Source organism: Dunckerocampus dactyliophorus, chromosome 19 (assembly GCF_027744805.1).
Source record: "Dunckerocampus dactyliophorus isolate RoL2022-P2 chromosome 19, RoL_Ddac_1.1, whole genome shotgun sequence".
NCBI classification, from domain to species: Eukaryota; Metazoa; Chordata; class Actinopteri; order Syngnathiformes; family Syngnathidae; genus Dunckerocampus; species Dunckerocampus dactyliophorus.
Window position 1 is genome coordinate 15446546 of NC_072837.1, and position 22835 is coordinate 15469380.

Below are 22835 nucleotides of genomic sequence, written 5' to 3' on the forward strand. Positions count from 1 at the left end.
AAACTCCACACAGATGCCTAATGGCCAGTGGGGTAGCTGGAGAGTGACCACAGGTGGGCACGGCTCCGCCACTGATTTTAATTCAACTGTTTTAGTATATTTCTGGAATTACTTTATAGAAAATATCCACTTGACCAATTTGGCTAGGGGACACCTGATGTGACGTATTTGTCACAATAGCAAAAATGCTAAAAAAAACACTCAATAAATGTCACTGTTTTATTTTACCATTCAAAGTACATTTGTGGTATTAAGCAGAAAAAAGTGTCAAGTTGAGTTCTTTTGAAATAACACCCAATGTAACATGTACGTAACGTCACACATCCTTGACATGAATCTAAATGACTAAATGCTACTGCATGAATGGTGGGCCTCAGTCCTTCTCACATTGTTGACCTTTATTGTGAAAAGTGCAGCTTCACTCTGGGAGCAAACAAAAAGGTCATCTTTTTCTATTTACAGCTGATAAGAACAGCAGCTGCCTGCTGGGTTCAAACACGGCGGAGAAGACGCTGCTCCTTCCGTCCAGCCTCGTCTTTAAGTCAACCTCCTGCTACTTTAACGAGCATCCTCGCCTGGTGCGTGTTTGTGGCGTCACACGGCGTTAGCCTACCTCACCGGTGCCGTCCTTGCCCCTGTTGGTCCTCACGGCACCCCTCCGGCGCCCATGAAGACGGTGTTGATGGGGGGCAGAGAGGACACCAGGTCCTGCACGTCGGCGTGGGACGTCGGCGTGCGATGCTGGGAGAGCAGTACATCCTGGGAGGGGAACGGAGAGGAGATGGCATACATGCAGGGGGCGGATCCTGGTGAGCAAGAAATTTGAAACCATGACGGGACAGGCTTGGAAGTGTAAATCCTGTGGTCGGGGTCAACTACGTAAATAACATGACAGCATAGCATACGGCACTGTGAATTCAACAAAGTGCAAGTGAACTATAACAACCAAAATCTGTGTGTGATTTTTACCTGTTGCACTTTCCACCTCGCTAAAGAATGTCCCCGCTTTCTTTCCCGGTTCATCCAGGATGTTGAGGGGGTCGTGGATGTCAGAATAGGTTGCAGGAAAGGTGGAGCGCAGGCTGCCCACGCTGCTGATGACCGACACGTGCTGGTCCACCAGCGGGGTCAGGCGCTGACTGTCCAGGTAGCTGTTGCCATAGTAACCTGAGGCAGGAGCACATTTATCAAACTCACTCATTTGGGGAGATTAATTTGTCCGTTTTGAGAGGGTCTCACCACTTTGCCCCACCACTGAATATGCTTGGCACTCGCCGCCGGAGTGGTTCAGTCCAAAGCCAAAGCCATCAGCGGAGTCCAGGATCTGAGCTGCCGTCTGGGCCTCCAGACCCTGATCGCCAGGGTGGATGGGATCCGAGCCCGAGCTGTAGTCGGAAGTAGGTCGGAGTGAAGAGGCATAAGGAGTCAGGGAGCAGGCGGCGGCGCGGTTGGAGGAGAAATGATGGCCGTCAGCATAGGAGACGTCTTTGGTGGGCACGTGGTGCTGGTCGTCAAAGGAGGGGTAGCGAGAAGGGAGGTGGTAGGCCAAGGATGTGGTCTGACACAGACCCCCGGTCTGAGGCCTGAACGTGGAACAGATAAAAAAAAATGAAACTGCCGTGGATATCAGTATTTGTAATGCTTGCTTGTCAACACTAGGGGGTGTATAGGACAGCCAGGCAGATGCAATGATGTATAGGTTTAATTGGTTACGGTAGTGAATTTCCACAAGTAGGATTCTTTATTAATAAATTAAATATTTTCATAGTTAGAGCCTAGAAAACCTGTTTACGACCTTCTACATGCACTTTTTAATATTATTAGAGCCCTCTAGAAATATGATAACACCCCTATAGTCACCTTTACACTCATATTACCCAATATAGTAGACACAATCAGAGAAAATAAGACATTAAAACATAAATAAGACTTGTGCTTGTGTGTGTTTCAATAAATGTTTCCCGGACGTGTGGACAGGAAGTGACGTCGGGGATTCAGAGTTGAGTTTTAGCTGGAGTATGGCCACATACGCCATGTTATTATTATGAGTATGATAATTTTGTTATTATTGTGCCTGTTGGGAGATAATTCAAACCTGTAATAAGTGATCAAGTCTGGTGCGTGTGTTCCTAGTGACATCTAGTGGCCAGCGCAGACTACAGTTCATCAACATCCTTTAATCCCTTAAACTGCATTTGCATTTGAGTTAATTTAGTCATTTTTATGCTTGAAAATGCTTAATTCAGACCAAGAATACGTAAAATTAGCTTAATATGGATATTTTTTTTTACCAATAATAGGCCGTAGTCAACCTTGGAACGGCGGCCATTTATTTTTATTTTTTTTTAAACCACAATAGAGTGAGGGTGGGGTGTTTGAACCGCGAAGAGATGAGGGACGACTGTATACGGACTTGGGGAAGGAAATGTGTTCCCTCTTCGCAGTTAGAACAGCTTCTGGGAAGGCTTTCTACAAGATCTTGAGCTGTGTCGAGAAACATGGGAGGTCAGAAGTTACTGATGTTGCTGTTCTAGTTCTCCCACAGCAAACTCATCCAAGCATGCCTTTGCTTTGTGCACAGGGAACAGAAAAGGGCCTTCCCCAACGTGTTTCCACAAAGTTGGAAGCAGACATTGTCCGAAATGTCATGCTGAAATGAAGAACTGACAACTAACGAGTCCATACTTTGTCCCAATAGTTTTGTTCACGTAGTGCATGGGAGTTCACTGAGACCATTATGGATCAATGACTGCACATCCAAATCAACAAAAATAATAAGGTTTAAGAATGGCCCAGCCAGAACCCAGACCTAAATCTTATTGGAAATGCGTGGGGGGACCAGAAGGGGGCAGCACACAGCAGGTTATGCTCTCACACATCATATTATTGCTATCTGGATATGAAAAATGACCTGAGTCCAGGCTGGTAATTGGATGCGGTTCCGGTGGCAGGGAAGTACGTGGAGCAGGGGTACAGGGGTTCCGGGAAAGAGGTGCAGGGGCTGGGCTGCGGCATAGATGTCAGCGTGGAGAGGTAAGAGGCGGAGGAGGATGAAGAGGAAGAAGAGGGCAAGGAGGATGACGTGAGGCCTCTTCCCGCCATGGGTCCCTGGTTGATGACGGAGCCTCGGTGCACCAAGGCCGCCGGAGAGATGGGGGGTGTCATGACCGAGGTGGAAACCTGAGAGAAGTCCATAGGACCACCTGGCAAAGACAGAATCAACCAGGACTCATGTCTTTACTTCGACCAGGGGTGTCCAAAGAGGGCAGAAAATTGAAGGATGAGGGCTACTTTGATTTTGTACATTACAGATGTACGTAGGCAGGTCAATATATGCTAAAATATCTGAACAAAACTATTCAGAGGGCTAATGAAAAATCGGCTGTGGGCCAAAACTTTAACTCTAACCCCGGGCCACACTTGGACACCCCTGACTTAGACATTTTATTTGTCTCTTTCTACCTGAACCAGGAAAGACAACAGAATCTGTTGTCGGGTAGAGGGCGGCGCTGGTCTCTATTCCTTGCTGTTGATTGGTGGATACAGACATGTAGGCGGGCTGTGACGGTGACTCGCTCTTCACCGATTGGTCACTGGTGGCGCTGGCCTTGTTGCGATTGGCTAGGAAGCAGGAACTGGGAGATGCCAGAAAGGTGGCTTTGCTGGCACCTGGAAAAGCAAATACAGTCAGACTCATTTTCAAATGCCCCAGTTTTTGTATGATTTGTTGAGAATTTTCGGCTAAATTTTGCCAGGGTTTTTGTACACTGTGTCATTTTTGCCCCTATCAAATTACCGTTTGCCCTGTACTGTACCACTTTGCGGAGTCGAGTGCCCAAACAAAGCACCCAAGTGTTGCTGACTCACCGTCCGTGCAATTTCTTTATTGAGTGATAAATAACCTACCATGGGGCCAAAGAAAGTTACGAGTGCCAGCACTTTGATAAAGAATATGAGAAACACTTGAATTTAAGAGCAAAACTCATGGCAAAGTACGACATTTCGGGTTCCTTACAATTCGGCTCTCATGGGACCTTTTAGAACAAATTCAGAACCGGGGTTCCACTGTAAATCCATCCCAAATACAACCCATGGTGGGAGGTCTGGAGATGTTTCTGCTGTCAGTCATACCTGCTTTCTTCATGTGTTTGTCCAGAAGGTTCTGCAGGTCCTGTTCCTTGTCGTTGTTAAACTGAGTTTCCAGAGCCAACAGGATGTACTCATCCAGCAGCATCCGGATCAGATGGAAGGAACCTGAAGACGGACCAGTTAGAAGTATTAGTTTGGCCACCAAAAATTTGAAACTCAGTGTGATGCAGGACAAGCACAATAATAAATATATTTATTTATATGAATATATATATTTAATATCTTTGTAAAGGTATCTTTGTAAAATATTTCAAAGGTTCTACGGGATCTGGACACAGGACCTTGTCCTTCCTGGGTTTGTCCAGCAGGGTGACAGCTGCAGTGTTTGAGCTGCTTTGAAGCTCAGTGGGAGGAAGCGGCCAAATGGTCAGTGTTTATTCACACGGCGTGTTTGAACAGCGAGCTCACGACCCTGAGATAAGACTGTTTAATCAAGCCCAGTCGGGCCATTACTATTTATGATGCTATTGTACAAATGTGCTGTGTGTGTTTGTGTACAGAAGACTGACCTTCCAAATGATGAAACCTAATACTAATAGTGCAATAATCACCATGTTGTGTTTCATTAGTGTGCGTAACGCTGTACTGTTAAAACGGATGCTGGTTCTTTCCTGACCAAAGCTGGAGGCATTGTTGAGCGTGAGGTTGTGCATGACTCTGGCACCAAAGAAGCTCCACCTGAGCAGGAACTCCTGAGCTCGCTTCTTCACCGAGCGACCCGTCTGCTTGCCTGGCTGCTCGCCCACAAAGAAAACAAAAAAAAACAAAGTGAGTGGACTTGCTGATGTCTGCTAGGTGATTTCGAGTCAAACACCTTGATGACTTTGTGCTCCACCACTGAGTCCAGCCACTCGATGAAGGACTCTACTGTAGCATTCTTCCTCAGCAGCTCCTTTAGCTCCTGGAATACAGCAATGGCGTCGTCTGGAGGAAGACAAGTGCCTTGTCATGGACTACAATGGGCAACTTCTTTTTTTATTTGTAAAACTAGTCTAAGAAATAAATTGAAAAAGCTAACCCTGGTAATTTAGAAGACCCTTGAGGTAATATTAAATACTTCCTGTCAATGAACCTCCTTGGTGTAGGTAATATTGAGTATATTCAGAAGTGCACTTCCCTGACGGTGCTAATAGTGAATATTTTCACTAATTTGACCTCTGACGGAGGTAATAATCAGGACTTGGACAATACATAACCTCTGGCGAGATAATATTGAAGACTTCCTGTAAACATGAACTCCTTTGTTGAGGTAATATTGAATATGTTCTGTAAATGAACTTCCTTGTTGGAGGTAACAATGAGGACTCAAACTAAATACAAGCTAACATTTAATATTTCCAATTAATTAACCTACTTGGTGGAGGTAATATTGAGGATTTGGACTAAACATATCCTCCCTGGTGGAGGTACCGTTAAATATTTTCTTCAAATTACCTCCTTTGTGGAGGTAATATTGAGGACTTGGACTGAGCATAACCTCCTAGCTGGAGGTACCATTGAATATTTTCTACAAAGCATCACCTCCTTGGTGGAGGTACCATTGAATAATTTCAATAAATTAACCCACTTGGTAGAGGTTATATTGAAGACTTGGCCTAAACATAATCTCCATAGTATGTACCATTGAATATTTTCTACAAATTAACCTCCTTGGTGGAGGGTATAGTGGGGACTCAGTATAAAAATAAGATACAAGTAATACTGTATTATGGACTCTTAAGTATAAGGTAATATTGATGACTGTTTGTTGGAGGAAGGTTATTTTAATAGTGAAAACTCCTTGGCAGAGGTAATCAATGACAGGGCGACTCACACTCGGAGTAGGCGTCGTGCTCGTGGTCGATGGCGGCCGTGATGCTGAGCAGGGACTGCAGGCTGATGCTGTGGAGGTCCACGTTGTCGATGTCCAGCACCATGTTGGTCACCACGTTCTGGTCGAAGAGCGCTGGGCGAGCGATCTGCAGCCACGACGTCATCAAGAAAAGTTGACATGGCTTGCGGGGCATTAACGTGTCCAAGTCTGTGCGTCACCTGCGCCAGGTGCAAGAAGGAGGTCTGTCTCTTCAGGAAGGAGACGAAGCGCCGTGCGATGGGGAGCTTCTTGGCTGCGAGGCCTTCGGGAAGGTTCTCCAAAGAGGAGGCCAGCCAGTGCTCCCAGTGCTTGGCAAAGTTGCGGATGTCCGCTAAGAGACTAACAAAGACATGAACATCACGCGTTCTGGAGCTGGATCTCAGGATGTTAGGTTCTTGATGAAGTTTTACGTTCTAGAAAGTTCAAATATGAAAGACAGGAAGCAAACCTTTCCGGCATCTCTTGCATTGTGGCAGGAATGAGAATATCAGTCAAAACCTGGAAGGATCCAAATGTTAGTTGCAATGTTCACTCATAGACAAACTTTGCATGCTTCTTGTGTTTGTTGTCGTAGCTGACCTTGTAGAGAATGGAGTCACACACACACAGGATGTCCACGACCAGCGTGTTCTCCAACAGGGGCAGCAGGTGGTCGGGCATGCCCTGCCAGAAGTGCAGCAGGAAGTTCTGGATCTGCAAAAATCAAAGCAAACAAGTTAGCCCAGTGGTCCACACAGGGTGAGAAGCAGCATGAGAAGGTCACCTCGTCAAAGCTGACGTTGATGGCGTTGTCCAGGATGCACTGACAGTGAGTTTTGTACATCATGATCAGCGTGTCCACCTGCGCATAAATCAGGACTTCATGGGCTTTCTAATCATTGTCAAATCGAGTGTTTTGCTTGACGACCTTTTCTCTGGAGATGTTTCCCTGCAGAAGGAGATGCTGAGCGCTGGGGAATTCGGGCAGCAACGTTCCCGTTTTAGAGCTCAGAGAATATTTCCTGGTGAATCCTCCCTGCGCAGAACATGCACATCCAGATGGTACCATTCTATCAAACATGCGGCAGCTAAGAATCCAGCAGAGGGCGCTGTCTCACAAGTCAAGTCACCCAAAATGATTCAGCAGGAAGATGCTTTGAAAAGACATGATGTTGTGCAGCTGGATATTTCATAAGTACAATACTGCATTATGCCAAGAATAAAAAAATTGTTTTATGTTTAATAAGTGTGAGAGCCATATTGTAGGGTTGAGAGTATCAAAAATTGGCATTTTTTTGTCCTTGATATGATTATCTCAACATATTTGATTTTTACATATATTTAATTATGATACTGTAAATGTATTTTTATAGATTATATGCCTTCATCAAAATAATAATTGTACTTTTAGTAAAACTAATAATTGTAATTACTAAATAATGTAAATTTAAAAAATGGATTTATAAATATTTATAAATGATTGAATCAAACTTGACTAATACATTTATAGATAAATAAAGCTTCAATTTATAATCATTTTGACTTAATGTGTGTGTTTGTGCTTCAGCGTAAGAAGATGTTACCTCATTCTTCATCTTGCTCCCGGAAAATCTGTCAAAGAAGCCAAAGAAAAGGTGAACTTTGACATGTAAAACTAATGAAAAGACTTGGAATTCCCAATGTTGAGCAAAGTAAACTGAAGTCGAGTACCTGGTCAAACCTTTACCAGAATAAACAGAGTGATAGTAGGCGCTGCTCTCTTTGATGCCGATGCCATAGTAATGATACCTGCCGTATAACATAAAATATATATATATATCTCTATATCTATATAGTACTATGTGCATCAAACACACACCTTGACATGCAGGAGTATTTAAACTCACTTGGAATGTCCCCTTGTTCCAAGTCTTCTTGTGGTGAGCAGAGGGAACTTCTGGCGAATCGTCTGAAGGGTTCACACAAGAAGTAGTATGACATCCAAAAAATACATACAGGTGTCTAAATGTTAACAGGCAGTCATGGAAAATAAAGACTTAAGAGAGCGTATGGAGGACATTCCGGAATGTTCTGTCTCTCAACCTACTTTTCCAAAAGTGGCGGCGCAGGCGGGCTCCAGTTTGACCTTCCTGCAGAAGTCCAGGTAGTGAGCGTAGAGGATGCAGCGAGGAAGACATACTCCGTCACACACTATGTAGTTCTCCTCCAGCCTGGTGACAGACAACATCAACAGCAATAGTAATAAGAACCAGTGGTGGGCGGTGCATTTGGTACTTGGGCCTTCAGTGGGCTGGCCAGAATTTTTTCACCACACACCGAGAGAGCCAGTACCAACAACCATTACAATATTGACAGTAACTACAGTATATGCCACAGCAGGGTTTTGAACCACAGTCACTCGTATAGAGCAACAACCTCGCTAGCATTGCACCATACGGGTATTCATACAAGGTGGAACTCTCGCCCCCTTATCTTCAGATACATAGTCACTAATACGCCTGATTTACATTAATACTCCTAACTTCGAGTCACTGACTAATTTCCAGCGGTATACCGGTGCTTGTCAAGTTGGCATAAATAGAAGGGCTCGGTGATGAAAGGTTCAGACATCTCCAAACATACCCACTACAACATCACCTGAAGCAGTTCACAATCAATATTTAACTAAGAACATGAGAAAAATATAACGCCTTCTATGTTACAGTAAATTGATCTACTCACCACATATTTCTCCTCAGTCTGTCATTAAGTAGTTGAACAGTGTTGCTCTGGTCAACCAATCAGGAAAGGAGGGGCTGCCTCTTTGTTCTGATCAGCCAATCAGAACTGGGGGCCTGCACCCTGACTATGTCAAATCGTAAGTCTGACAGCCTTATTGCTAATAGTGTGTATATGAAATCAACAGGTCACTCTCACCAGGATGAAGGGGAACCTGATTCTGAAGGCCCTAGACAGATTACACTGATATGGCAACACACAGAAGCTGCAATGTGATTGGACAAAAAAAATCGAACATGCACATACACTACTGGAAGCTCTGCGGTCAAAGAAATACCCTCCAAAATGAAGATAATAGACTGTTGGGAATAAATTAATATAATTTAATGGAACAAATACTCCTATTTAAGTTTGAAAACTGGTACTGGAGCTTCTGATAATGGTTAGGCCGGCAGAGAAGTCCTTGCTAACCCAGACTGCACACCACTGATAATAACAATAATATTGCTATTATTTGCCACTCACCACTGCAGTGTGAGTTGTGTCTGTTTCTTCTTGTCTTTGCTCATCTTACTGATGTTCTTCCTGGGGCAGGGGAGGCTGGCTTTGTCACTCTCGTCCAGGTCTTGGTCCTGATCCCGGTCTTCCTCAGAGGATGCCATCTCATTGCTGTCGTCGGCCTCTGGACACACACACACCCATTGATGATTATATTTAATCACATACAAATACAATTCATTGTCAAGATTCAGCAATGGGATGTGTTGCCATGGTGAGCTAAACCTGCATAAATCTGTCCTGTCAATCTATTGGAGGACCACTAGGCCACCGTGCAGCCCACCATACAATATAATAATGATCATAAAAATGGTGCCTATACCTGATTTGATGCCAGAGTCGTCCTCTTGGTGAAAAAGCGAGCGTCCATTCAAGTGATTTTCCTCCAAAGTTTTGGTGAACGAGTGAACAGGAAAGAGCCCATCAGTGGCTGAAGCCTCTCTGCTACGTTTCATGGGCATGGTCACACTCTGCATGGACGAGAGCTGCCGCGACAGACGCAAATAACAGTCCGGAGCTGCTCATTCATTGGTGCCGCTTGACGCCCTCAACTCTAGAAAAAAGCAGGTCCAGCATCTTTTTTGGTCAGCTTTATCTGAAGTGTTGGAACCAAGAGCAGGTGGAAGAAGGCCTCGGTGCTGAGCTGTGATAAGCACAAACGATAGTAAACGGCAGTGAGGGCAGGCCGGCCCGATGAAGCTGTCGATGCTCGCTTCATATTTACAGAAGAGCTTCTTAATCATTAACAGAGGAAAAGCCTCATCCATCTGTCCATCCAGTCAGCTGGCTCTTTGCACTTACTCGCACAATGGAAATGTATGTTTTACACAAGCTAAACTACGTATAATTCTCATTTCATATGGATGTCATTGCCTTTTCTTGCTTAGACACATTCACTTTCATTGAATTAATAATAATAATTTATGTTTAAGTCGTCATTTGATGGCAATAATGAAAATACTGTACGCATGAGAAAAACGATAGTGACTAATGTGTCATCAATAAACAGTGTAGCAAAGTCATGTTTTTGAGTTTATTAAACTAAACAGTCGTGTTTTCTATAGCTGGTCCATAATTTTCAGTATGGAACTTGCCTGTTTTACTTATTTTAATTGAATGTTATCTTTTTCTGTCTTGAAAAAATTGATCTTCTCTTCCGGTAAAAAAAAACGTGGTTTGTCAGACACTTCTTGTTTACATCCGGAAAAACATATCTAAACAACCCAATCAATAAGATCACGTGTGGTTGGTCTAACGTCACCATGCCACACCTTCAACAGCCAATCATGGGGCGGTTCACATGAACACTGGCGGTGAGCCACTCATGGTTGCTGCACGTCTTCTGGCGCTTGACAAACTGCGATTGATTGAAGGTTGCAATCACAAACATAAAACCGCGACGTAATGCCGAAGTAACGAAGAAAGTGGCGTTTTTTTCCTGCGAAAGACAGTTTAAGATAAAGAGCGTTTGGTGAAGGTGGGAGTATACTTTTAAAAGTTTGCCTGAATTTAGCTAGGTGACTATCTTTTTGTTCTGGCTGTATGCTAGTTGCTAAATGATGGAACTCCACAGAAAAGTCCAGCATTAAGTCCAGCAATAAAGCCATTCTTCGTATTTTTCTATGTCTATTTGTCTACGTCTATTTTTATGGACCATTGCAGTTCAGTTTTTTTAATAGAATAAAAAGTATATTTACTGTATATAGTTGGATAACTCCAGCATAGGTTGATTGTACAGTACTGTAGTTTGCTGGCTTAAGAACTACAGGACGTCAGCTATGGAAAGTTGACTAAGGCACAATCTGTACTGTAGTGGGTGGTATTATGCTTTAAAACAGGGGTCACCAACGTGGTGCCCGCGGGCACCAGGTAGCCCCCTACCACCACATGAGGTGCCCGCAAACCTGCTTTTCATTCAGGTTTTCAGTTAATAATGAAAGAACAGTAGAAAGAAATGCATTCTGAAATACAAACTGTGAGTTGTGGACACCAGCATTTTGTTGATGTTCTGGTAAAGCAAGCATATTCGCATTGTTTGGGTTTAAAATAAGCTCTGAAAATAAATGTTACAAAAAGGAGTAACTCTTGGCCATTTTCATTTTGTAAAAGTTGCTCTCACAAGGAAAAACGTTGGTGACCCCTGCTTTAAAATATTGTTTATCTTAATGTTGACATGAACACTGATACAACATGTGTTTCAGGTTATGTGGAATGTGAACATCCCAAATTGGGCAGCCATGCAGTCAGTGTTGAACTCTGAACTTCACAAGTAAGTCAGTCTGTCAAAAATGTGTACGCCTTAACTAAGTTTTTATACAAGCTTTGATAAGATTTTAAAATAAAGACTTTTTGTCTTGAAAAAGATATGATCTAGCAAAGAATAGTGTAGTTCACAGGTTCCCAAAGTGGGGTACGCGTACCACCAGGGGTACGTCAATTGCAATAGCGGGTACGTGAATAAAAATGAAAAATAATTAGTGCCTAACACTCACAATTACAAGTGCGCCTGAACGCCTCATGGCACAAGGAGAATGGAGCAGAAAGGAGACACAGCACAAAGTTGGTAATTGCTCTGTGTGCATCATATGAAGAAATAAGTAAGTTTGATGATTATTTTGCGAAGTGAGAGTGTTCAGTCTTGAACATTTCATTCATATTAGTGTTCCAATCCCTGCACGGCGCAGCAGTGAAAACCTGGCACTATCAGTGGGGATTCCCCCTAAAATGAAGCTTTATCATTGGTTGTGCATTTTTGTACTTCTGATACTGCTTTGTAATGATTGGTAAACTTTCCCCTTCAATTTGGTATTAAATGAGTATGCAGACTTAAATCATAGCCATGGTGAGTGGACAGTGAAGCTCAAATTCAAGCCATTCCAGCGGAAGGATGCTAACATCAGACTGGAATAAAAGTTATGTAGGATCCATCCATCCATTTTCCTCCGCTTATCTGGGTTCGGGTTGCGGGGGCAGCAGTCTCAGTAAGGAAGCCCAGACTTTCCGGTCCCCGACCACCTCCTCCAGCTCCACCGGGAGGACACCAAGACGTTCCCCGGCCAGCTGTGAGACATAATCCCTCCAGCGTGTCCTCGGTCCGCTCTGGGGCATGCCCGGAACACCTCACCAGGGAGGCGTCCGGGAGGCATCTGGACTAGATGCCCGAGCCACCTCAACTGGCTCCTCTCGATGTGAAGGAGCAGCGGCTCTACTCTGAGCTCCTCCCGGATGACCGAGCTCCTCACCCTATCTCTTAGGGTGAGTCCAGCCACCCTACGGAGGAAACTCATTTCAGCCGCTTGTATCCACGATCTCCTTCTTTCGGTCACAATCCAAAGCTCATGACCATAGGTGAAGGTGGGAACATAGATCGACCGGTAAATTGAGAGCTTTGCCTCCCTCTTCACCACGACGGTCCAGTACAGCGACCGCATTACTGCAGACGCTGCGCCGATCCGCCTATCGACCTCACGCTCCACATTCCCTCACTCGTGAACAAGAGCACGAGATACTTGAACTCCTCCACCAGGGGCAGGACCTCATTAGCTCCATGTCCTCGGATTTGGAGGTGCTGAGTCTCATCCCAGAAGCTTCACACTCGGATGCAAAGCGCCCATCAGGCCATCAGGACCACATTGTCTGCAAATATTCACCGGAAACAGGCTGGTTCTTGGGACATGGAATGTAGGATGATTACTTATCTATTTATCCATGCGCATGTCAAACTTCATCAAAATGTCACCATGCAAAATACACATTTTGCCCCGGAATTACTAAAAAAAAATGAATGAACCAATGAATTATGTAGAATATTTCAAGTTAATTAAGATAAAAACATGCATGTTTTTTAAGTGTGCAGGAGTAGGGGGTACATGGCTTCAGGTCAAATGTCTGAAGGGGTACGCCACATTAAATCAATGGCAGACCTGTCAACATGTACACATTTTATGTCCTTGGCATGCGTTTTGAGCCTTAAATACGCTTGTATGCTTGACTGCTCTCCAGGTACGCATTTTCGCGGACAGTAAGACTGTGATTGGTTGGCTTGTTGTACACTATTTCCTGTATGTATATGATTTGTCAGAGGATGTACAACACACATTTGCGAACGCCCTCTCCTCCAAATTTGGGAACATTAGCAATAAAAATGACTGGTGTAATGCATTGATTAGTTGCAACTGCTCACACTCCCTGTCTCTCTTTAATTACCATCGTTCACCAATGACCAAGGAACCTAACAAGCTAAATAGTGGACTTGAATTGCGGTTGCTCACAGAGTTGATGTTACCTCACGCGCTCATTCCTGACAAAGTGCTATAAAAGCAAGGGTATCCAAATGGCGGCCCAGGGACCATTTGTGGCCCGTTGCACATTGTGGCAATAAAATTAAATAAAAAATAAGAATAGCAAAAATGGAAAAAAATTAGCAAAAGGCATAACAAACTGAAATGTTGATGCAAATAACTAATACCACAAAGCTTTTTCTTTAAAAAATATATATACAGTAAACCCCTGTTTATCGTGGGTAAATGGTTCCACACCCGACTGCCATAAGTGAATTTCCTCCAAGTAAGATTTAATATTAATAAACGGAATATTTTTGTAGTTAGCGCATTGAAAACCTGTTTGTGACTTTCTAAATACAGGTTTTAACATTATTAGAGCCCTCTACACAAATAACACTCCTATAGTCACCTTGACACTCATATTACCCAATATACTGTAGATATCATCAGAGAAAATAAGCCATTGAAGACATGAATAAGTCTCAAGACTCAGTAAATGTCTTTGGGACGTGTGGCTAGGAAGTGACGTCTGGGATTTAGAGTTGAGTTTTAGCTGGAGTATGGCCACAATATGTGTGTGTATGTTTAATATACACACATATTTATATATATATGTTTTATAGTATATATGGGATTTCAAAAATAACGCGTTAACAGCAGGAACTAATTTATTTAATGCATAAAATTTTTCAGTTTAAAAAAAGGCATGCACACCAGAGCAAGCACGCATCTCTGTTATGATGGCAGACAGAATTGTCCACTGTGCTTCGTGGCAGAGTGGAGCGTCCCCACACAATCACACCGAGTCCGCCGCTGTTTTAAAACTTCATTCTGACCTGAACACATCAACAGCAGTACAATTCCAACACCATAAACTGTATGTATCTCCAACTCACACACGTCTCTAGTCCGTTCCTCCTGGCAACGACACTTCCTCATTGTCATTTACAAAAACACGAGATGCATTCAGGGACACTCCGAACATCACAAAAAAACGGCTTTATAATGCGTGTGTGTGCGTGTGTATAAATAAACAGGATGTTAAAAAAAAACATGAAGTGGATATTCTTATCACTCACGCCGTAACTCTCAATTTGGATGTAAAATTTGATAAGCATGCTGGGAAATACACCGAAAACAAGTAAATTTACCTTAAATTATGTGATGTCTTTGAACACAACTCCTCATTGCTCCTGATAACATGTTTTTTGCCTTTGTGTCAAGTGTAATTCTAATGCTGTGCTACTAGACTAGTGTTAGACAAATAGATTTTTAGACTTGTCTGGTATCTTTTAGCTTCATTGACATATTAAGTTCATTTGAAGCTGTTAATACTTAATACTTAATATATAATGCTGTCCTGTCATTTGTCTTTCCGTTAATTAAATACAGTATAAATTGGCATATTTCAGACATAGTTGCTAATGCTGATTAATCATGATAAATTATTTTAAAAACTGTGATTAATCTGATTAACATTTTTGATCAATTGAGATATCAATATATATATACATACTGGGTACTGTATATATATATATATATATATATATATATATATATATATATATATATATATATGTACTGTATGTATGTATATATCTCTAAGAGTCCCAAAACCAGAGGCCATGGAGGTTTGGTTTGGTTTGGTTTAGTTTATTTGAACATGAAGGTTACAATGGAATACATCTCGTGAATCATTCTTTGACAGTTCCACATGTCCAAAAGGAGTAGGAAGAAGCAAAGCTTATTTAATCCTACCCCCCATCCATTCTACATCTAGTACAGTACATGTAGTTCACTTCCTGGATTCCATGTCATGTTTTCAGTGATAGTCAGGATAACACATAATAGATAACGGTGAGATAGCCCTCCCCCCAAAAAAAGAAAGAACATTAATAATAATAATAATAATAATGACCTTTTTTTTTTTTTTTTTTTTTTTTAAGCACAACAAAGAAAATTATAAAAATAAATAAATAAATAAATAAATAAATAAATAAATAAAAATAAATAAATAAATAAAAAATAAAATTTAATTAAATAAATAAAAAATAAAATAAAATAAAATAAAATAAAATAGAAAAAAAATAAAATAAAATAAAATAAAATAAAATAACATAATAACATAAAATAACAGGTGACATAACATTTCTTCAAGGTTGGCAGGTCTGTCATGGTTATAAACATAATCTGTAAAAAAAAAAAATATATATATATATACTGTATATAGAAAACAATAACTAACCGTTTATCTACAGGTGTCAGGATTCAAGTCTATGTAGAGTAGATCTTAAGTTGTCTCACTTGGACTGGAACCCTGAAGCCACCCTGATCTACTTCCAAGGCCAGTACCTGACCATCTGTGAGCTTGACTATCACATCTTGCAGCAGGAGATCGAGAACACACCAAAGACCAATGCTGCGGTGGATATTGGAAAGTTTTGCCTGGTAGAAGACCCCAACTCAGTCCACTGGTACAGAGGAAGGGTTCAGGGCTGTAAGGATGGCGTGTTTGACGTGTTTCTCATCGATCACGGCAATGTCATGAGTGTGGATGTGACTCACATGTCTTCCTGCTCAGATGATTTCCTCACGCTGCCTCCAAAAATAGTTTGTGGCTTTCTAGCAAACGTGTTGGTGCTCCACAGTTCCTGTGATCGCGGTGTGTTGGAGTACCTCTCAAACCTGATTGGGAGGAACATCACAGGTTACATTCAAGCTCTCCTGCCTCACCGGGTCCTCCTGCTGGAAGTCCCTGATGTCAACAACGAGCTTGTTAAGCATGGCTTTGGAAAGCACGTGGACAGAGACACCTTCCTCCTCTTGGTGGAGCTCCTCATTGGGGTACCACTCAAACAAAACATTGACAAGTTTAGCAGACAGGAACAATGTTACAAGTCATCTGTACTGCAGATCTACAAGGACATATTTTCCTTTTGTGGGCCCAGGATGGCTTGTGGTAGCCGGGCTGAAGTTAGAGTGGCAGCTGCTGTCTACCCCGGACTTTTTTACTGCCAGGTTGCCAGCAAAGAAACATATCTTCGGGACGTGTCAAAGAGGTTGGCTGCAGTGTGTGAGTACGGAAACAAAGGCCACTATCAAAAGAATCAAGAAAACCTGGGTCTTCTCTGCTCGGTGAAAAGAAAAAATGGAAACTGGTACAGAGGCTTTGTGCAGTTACCGCTGGTCAGCTCACAAGCGCGAGTGTTGTTCATTGACTATGGATTCTCTGAGTCTGTTCAACTTGAAGATGTCCACAAGTTGCCGCCTGATTTATACTCCACCCCAATCATGGCCTTCCCATGCTCACTTTCTGCTCTGAGGGCTACGGATGAGGAGGTCAAGGGTAAGCAGTTGGGTTTCCTCAAGGCAGGCTTGTTGGGGAAAGTGTTCGAAGTGAAGATTGATGGTTTTGACGAAGAGCACCATCTATACTTCATCACGGTGGTTGGTTCTGCTGAAAATGTAACAGAAACAGGTCCCAGACAACAGCTCCCCCAAATAAAAGCTGAGTCAGGCATAACTGCAGAAGAGGCAGTCCCTCAGGGTTTCCCCCTTTTCTACAAGACAGTCATAGGCCGTGAGCTGGTTAAAACTCTGGAAGCGGAGGAGCTGCAGCTGGATTCTGTGTTTGAGGGCTACCTGGAGCTGGCCCTAAATCCAAACAACTTCTGGATTCGAACACAGAAACGAAATGATGAGTTTCAGGAAATGATGAAGAAAATATTGGAACACTTCAGTCACGTAGCGCTGGATGAGGACATTCTGTTGAACCCTGAACCAGGCACGCTGTGCTGTGCATTGTATGAGGTCGACATGCATTTCTACCGCGCTGTAGTCACTGACAAACTTCAACAAGGAGCTGAAGTTCTCTTCATCGACTTCGGCAACATGGAGAAAGTGCCTTACACGTTGATCAAGAAGATTCCAGAGACATTTGCCGGCATATCGGCATTTGCCCTCTGTTGTACTCTTGTTAATGTCATACCTTTGGAAGATGTGTGGACCTGCTCGAACTCTGACTTCTTCAGAGAGGCCATCTCCAACAAAGCCCTGCTAGTCCGCCTTGTCCATATAACACAACACAGATGTGTGGTGGATCTCTTCGAGATGGGAGGTGAGAACAGTCGGAGTATTAGTGAGCTCCTGGTGTCCGCCAAACAAGCTGACTACTGGAACAACATTCCTATAGAGCCTGTGGTGAAAATCCACAAACAAACTGAGCCACTTGAGCAAGGCCTGGCGAGAGAAGTCACCGATTCAACAAAGCACAACTTCCAAGAGTCCTTTGTCTACTCATCATTTGATTTAACCTCCAACAACGAGGTACATGTCTATGTTACTCATGTTAGCAGTGAGTGGGACATCTACTGTCAGCTTGAACGCAACATGGAAGTCCTCAATGACCTTGAGGTGAAGATCTCAGAGGAAAGCGAGAAAGTGAAGCATGCCAGTATGGAAGATGTTGCAAAGAAAGTGTGCTTGGCAAAGTACTTTGATGGAAAATGGTACAGAGTTTTGGTCCACCCTTCCCTCTCTCCTCTGCATCTCAGTGTCTTCTTTGTGGATTATGGAAACACGTGTATTTCTGAGAAAAGCCATGTGGTGTCCATTCCCGGAGACTGTGAGCATTTGTTGTCCACACCCATGCAAGCTTTGAGATTCAACCTTATAGGCTTGTCCAAGAAGGAGTTCTTCATAGAAGTGAAGAAATGGCTCGAAGGAGCCATCCTCAACAAGCAGCTGAGAGCCGTCATAGTGAGCACATGTGAAGATGGGTCATTTGATGTGGAGCTCTTTGATGGAGATCTGAACATCAATGACAAGGTGAAGGAGCTCATTGACAACCTTTTATCCAAACCAAAGTCAGTCTTGACATTTAGCAAAAGTCACGTCAACAAAGACCACAAAGAAAGAGGAGACACTTTGGTCAAGTGTAAGAATTTTCCAAAAAGGAAGGATTCTTATTGTCCCGTGTTTAACAAACAGAAAAGTTTTCATGTCAAGATGCGAAGGAAGGACTATCTTGACGTGACTGCGAAGAAGCACACAAAGACAAAACAGCAAACCGAGCAACGTGACAACACTGCAAAGACAACAGGTACTGGAAGCACTTATCCAGTGAAGCCTCGAAAAGACTCTGAAGCCCCTCGATTACAAAAGCAAACTCTGAGGCAGGATGACAAAACAGAAGAGCCTCGAGCAGACGTTACCCCTCAATTGTCATGTTTGCCAAAGAGAAATGACAAAGCAGGTTCTAGCATGATGTGTTTCGCTGCACATGTCAATTCAGTCAAGGACTTCTTCCTGCAGCTGTTAGACGATGAAGCCGCCATCTTGAAATTGGTGGAAGAAATGAACTCCAATGTTATTTCCTTGAGGGCGGCACGTTCTGTGAGGATCAATGACCTTGTTCTGGCTCGCTATGACGAGGACGCAGCTGTGTACCGTGCAGTGGTGACGGCTTGTGAGGGCAGCTCCTGTTTCAAAGTGGACTTCCTGGACTATGGGAACTCTGTAGTTGTTGAGAAGGAAAAGATCTTCATGTTTCCTGAGGAGTTTCTGTCTCAGCCACGATTCAGCATTCAGTGTTCCCTGAGGGACTCCAGCCTTTATGACAGCGATGCTTCTTTCACTGATGCTGTCATGGAGATACCGCTCAGGGTTCATTTTGTCCGAAAACATGAAAATCACTGGGAAGTCGACATGGAGGTTCTCAACCGAGCAGCAACACCTGAACCAGCATTTGCAATTGACTTTGAACCCTGGAAGGAAGTGGATGCTTCTACTGCAACTTCATCTGACCATGAAGACAAAGCAAACTCCTGTAACGTCACAGAGAAGCAGCCAAGAGCACCAGAGCCCAAACATCTGATCCCGTTTCCGGCTCAAGCCTTGACAGCCAAACATAAGGTAAAGTCACAGAAGTCCTTCACTAAAATCACAAGGAAATCCAAGAAAACGCCAGCATGCGCCATCACAAAGAAGAGCAGCCCACTCATCATTCAAGCCAAAGATGTTGAAGATGTGGTGGTTCTGTCAGTCTTGACACATGGTCATTTCTACGTCAGGCTCCATAAGACCGACAGCCTGTTTGCTACAATGGAAAGCTGCATAGCTGAGAACATACACCGGTGTGAGGTGGCGGCCCAGGTGGACATCAAACCAGGCTTCAAGTGCTTAGTTCAGGTCCAGAAGAACGCGCCGTGGAAGAGGGCTGTAGTTCAACAAGTCAGCAAAGTAGATTATCAACTCTTCCTGGTGGACGAAGGAATGACATCACAAGTTAACTCAAGCAGCCCCTTGAGAAGGCAGTTCAAGGACGTGACCACTTTCCCAAACCTGGCTGTGTTGTGTAAGACCTTCAGCCTCGAAAGGGGTGACAATTTTAAGACCATGATTGGTCAAGACGTCCAGCTGGTCTTTGTGAGCTATGCAGAGGCTGACCACCTCTGGGTGGTTCAGCAAATCATCCCGCTTCCTGATGACACACATAAGTCCTTGCAGGAACTCTACCCAGACCCGAGTTCACTTCAGACTCTTGCCTTTGCTCCGGTCTCTCTGGACAAAGAATACTCTGGCTTTGCCACCGCAGTGACGACTCCTTCAGACTTTTGTGTTGTCCTCAAGGACTCGCTGCCACTGATGAGCCAAGTGGTCATCATGTTGGAAGACCTCTCAGAGGAGCTGCCCCTTCTTCCCAAATGTTCTCTAACGCCTGGTGCCAGCTGCTTGCTTCAGTTTGACCTCAACAACAACAAGTGGTGCCGCGCAGAAATTGTCCAAGTGGACACCTCTGTAGTCCTGAACCTAGTCGACTATGGCCTCAGTGTACATGTGCCCTACGAAGACTGCGTTAGCTTGAGGAGGCTTCCAGAAGCTCTAATGAACCTCCAAAAGAGGGTGTACCCCTGCTGCTTGTGGGGGGTGACGCCAGCTGGAGGGGACTGCCAGTGGAGCCAGGAGGGATCAGTCTACTTCCAGGAGTGTTTGGATGAGAACTTTCACGTTGTCTTTCGAGAAGGAGTGTCAAACTGGGCGGTGGATATTCTGGTGGATGGCGTCCATGTTGCCAAAAGGCTGGTTGATGCTGGACACGCCAAGTACACAGACGCCGCACTGGGCCCCAGGTATTGTCACCTTAGATGATCCACATTTTCTAAGTAATATTCATACACAAAGCCTGACTGAAGTCTGATGCATTCAGGTTCCAGGGGCAGATTTGTAGCCCAGCCCACAGCCCCAACGTGCTGGAGGAAGACAGCCAAGAAGTTTCTAATCAGGACTCAGCAGAAGGTTGTGATGAGGCCAAGGATACGCCCCCGAGCGAGGAGCTGGCAAGCAGGCAATGTAAGAAAATACTTTTTCTTTGAATGCTTAGCGTCCACACCGTCCAAGGTGAGCCTTTGTCTTTTTTTTATCCGCCTTGATGCACACAATGTATTCACAAATCAGTTTGTCTCCCCTGGCTCAGGTGTTCTCATGTGACGCAAGCCATGTGACAGTGGCGGTGAGGCGGTTCCATACCAGCAAAACGAAAAATGACATTTGGCTTTTGCATGGACATGTTCATCATTGTCACTCGTTATTCTAAGGTGTTACTGTCAAACAGAAATCAGATTTACTGTTCAAAAGCCAGTCAACTTTTTTTATTTGTATTTTTTTCACATGACGCTGCCTTTTGTTTGGTGTTAATTTAAAATGTGATTTCAGATGTAAAAACGTTTCAAACGTGTGTTTGCCCGCTGAAGTACAACATCTGCATTCATAATAAAGATGCTGATGATGCTGACGTTTGCAAAATAAAATGTATCACCTTTTAAAATGGTTACTTTCAAATCAATATGTTTATCTGATAGCATTATTACCTTTTAAACATGCAAAAATGTGTTTAGAAGTGGAATTAAAACATAGATTTGTGTCATATGACACAGTGCGGACCTGCTACAGACACTTGATAGATAAGACTGGTTACTCGGCATCCACTTCTGTAGTACGGCCTGCGCAGGTTTGGCCGCCACGGTGGAAGCAGAATCCAAAGACATCGCATTGTTAAGATGTCAGTCATTAATTGCGCTACTCGACGCTCCCAAAGACAAAGACGTATGCGTGATAAAAATGTGGTAGACTTATCACACTGGTCCAGTCAGTGATGAGTTAGGCTATACTGTAGTCTATCAAATGTGTTAACAAGGCCGTCACTGAAATAAATATTGCATTGTGTCAATATTGGAGTTAATTGTCCATCAAATATAGATAAATCATTTCTGTTGTGCTTATGGTCATGAAAAAATGACCAGATTTATTATTGTTTTTAGCAACTTACTGGAATGGTAATGGACGATGCCATGTGTGGTCCTATCCACACTTGCAGGTCAACAGAGTAAATCTATGGTGGTGATTTGTTGTGATTCATGAGTTCATTGTGTTGATCAAGGTCATGCAGCAGCTCTACTGGATGGAAGAACAGTTTCAGCATTTTTGGTTGCAATTGTAGTTATTGAAATATTTATTATATTGTCGATTACAATTATTTTACTATGATTTTGTAGGCTACTTGTTAAGCGTTGCTAACACTGTAAGGAAGGGAAAAAAAATTATTTTAATGTCATTATTTGATTAATCAAAATTATTATTTTTAGTTTGTTTGTTGCTTGTTAAGCTTTGGTAACACTAAGGAAGGAAAAATTATTTACTTTTATTTACTATTTCATTATATTGTTAATTATAGTTATTCTGCATGTTACTTGTGAAGCATATTTAATATGTTGCGAGTTGGTAACACAGTAAGAAAGGAAAGAAATAAAATAAAGAAGGAAAAGTTTCTTTTTTTTTAAATTTAATGTTAACACTGATGATAAAAACTATACCCTGCTAGTCGTTTCATTTATCAACGCTCAACGTTGCACAACTTTGACATATTTACACTTATCCATTTAAAATAGAAATATATTGGAGCAACAACTTTCGTTTTTGATGTCATAAATTCATTAAATATTTTAATCTGCTGTATCTCCTTGTGACCACTAGATGGCAATGTTTTGCGTATGACGTGTTTTGTGGCGACTTTTACTTTTTTTTTTCCTTTTTATAATAATAAAAGTGTCTTAATGCAGTTGATTGATGCCTCAAGAGCGTTTATTCCTCCAGCAAATATTGTAATATGAGAAGACTAACAGGCTCAGCATTCGTACAAGGACTCTAATGACATTAGGACATCCTGGTAACATGATTAATATTCCATATTCCCTTTTATTTCCGGTACTAGAGTATTCCCACGGCTGAAAATCTATCTC

The 22835-nt window shown here is 42.9% G+C and overlaps 2 protein-coding genes across 3 annotated transcripts; one reads left to right on the top strand and one right to left on the bottom strand.

Annotated features, from left to right (window-relative positions):
* Positions 1 to 272: 272 nt before the first annotated feature.
* Positions 273 to 9735, bottom strand: rfx6 (regulatory factor X, 6). Its single transcript, XM_054761973.1, has 20 exons — positions 9579 to 9735; positions 9224 to 9380; positions 8067 to 8190; positions 7867 to 7928; positions 7691 to 7768; positions 7564 to 7591; positions 6909 to 7016; positions 6765 to 6842; positions 6581 to 6694; positions 6450 to 6499; positions 6181 to 6340; positions 5963 to 6107; positions 4964 to 5073; positions 4766 to 4883; positions 4132 to 4254; positions 3463 to 3669; positions 2912 to 3203; positions 1240 to 1583; positions 970 to 1167; positions 273 to 806 (listed from the first exon to the last, which is right to left on the bottom strand). The coding sequence occupies exons 1-20, from the start codon at positions 9730 to 9732 to the stop codon at positions 646 to 648; spliced, it is 2811 nt and encodes a 936-aa protein (XP_054617948.1). The 5' UTR covers positions 9733 to 9735; the 3' UTR covers positions 273 to 645.
* An 843-nt stretch (positions 9736 to 10578) lies between these two features.
* Positions 10579 to 22592, top strand: tdrd15 (tudor domain containing 15). Of its 2 annotated transcripts, none has more exons than XM_054762730.1 (5): positions 10579 to 10733; positions 11458 to 11525; positions 15798 to 20669; positions 20747 to 20889; positions 21014 to 22592. In XM_054762730.1, the coding sequence occupies exons 2-5, from the start codon at positions 11461 to 11463 to the stop codon at positions 21025 to 21027; spliced, it is 5094 nt and encodes a 1697-aa protein (XP_054618705.1). In that variant the 5' UTR covers positions 10579 to 10733; positions 11458 to 11460; the 3' UTR covers positions 21028 to 22592. The 2 variants fall into 2 exon arrangements, with proteins under 2 accessions (XP_054618705.1, XP_054618706.1); XM_054762731.1 differs by having other exon boundaries at positions 16188 to 20669.
* Positions 22593 to 22835: the final 243 nt, after the last annotated feature.

What these genes read in the sequence shown, in the direction of transcription:
- tdrd15 (XM_054762730.1), top strand. Translation starts at nt 11,461, where the DNA reads ATGTGGAATGTGAACATCCCAAATTGGGCAGCCATGCAGTCAGTGTTG. An exon ending in TTGAACTCTGAACTTCACAA is followed by an intron (nt 11,526 to 15,797) that starts GTAAGTCAGTCT and finishes GTTTATCTACAG; the next exon opens with GTGTCAGGATTCAAGTCTAT. An exon ending in GACGCCGCACTGGGCCCCAG is followed by an intron (nt 20,670 to 20,746) that starts GTATTGTCACCT and finishes TGATGCATTCAG; the next exon opens with GTTCCAGGGGCAGATTTGTA.
- rfx6 (XM_054761973.1), bottom strand. Translation starts at nt 9,732, where the DNA reads ATGCAGAGTGTGACCATGCCCATGAAACGTAGCAGAGAGGCTTCAGCC. An exon ending in ACACAACTCACACTGCAGTG is followed by an intron (nt 8,191 to 9,223) that starts GTGAGTGGCAAA and finishes GTCTGTCACCAG; the next exon opens with GCTGGAGGAGAACTACATAG. An exon ending in GCGCCGCCACTTTTGGAAAA is followed by an intron (nt 7,929 to 8,066) that starts GTAGGTTGAGAG and finishes TGAACCCTTCAG; the next exon opens with ACGATTCGCCAGAAGTTCCC.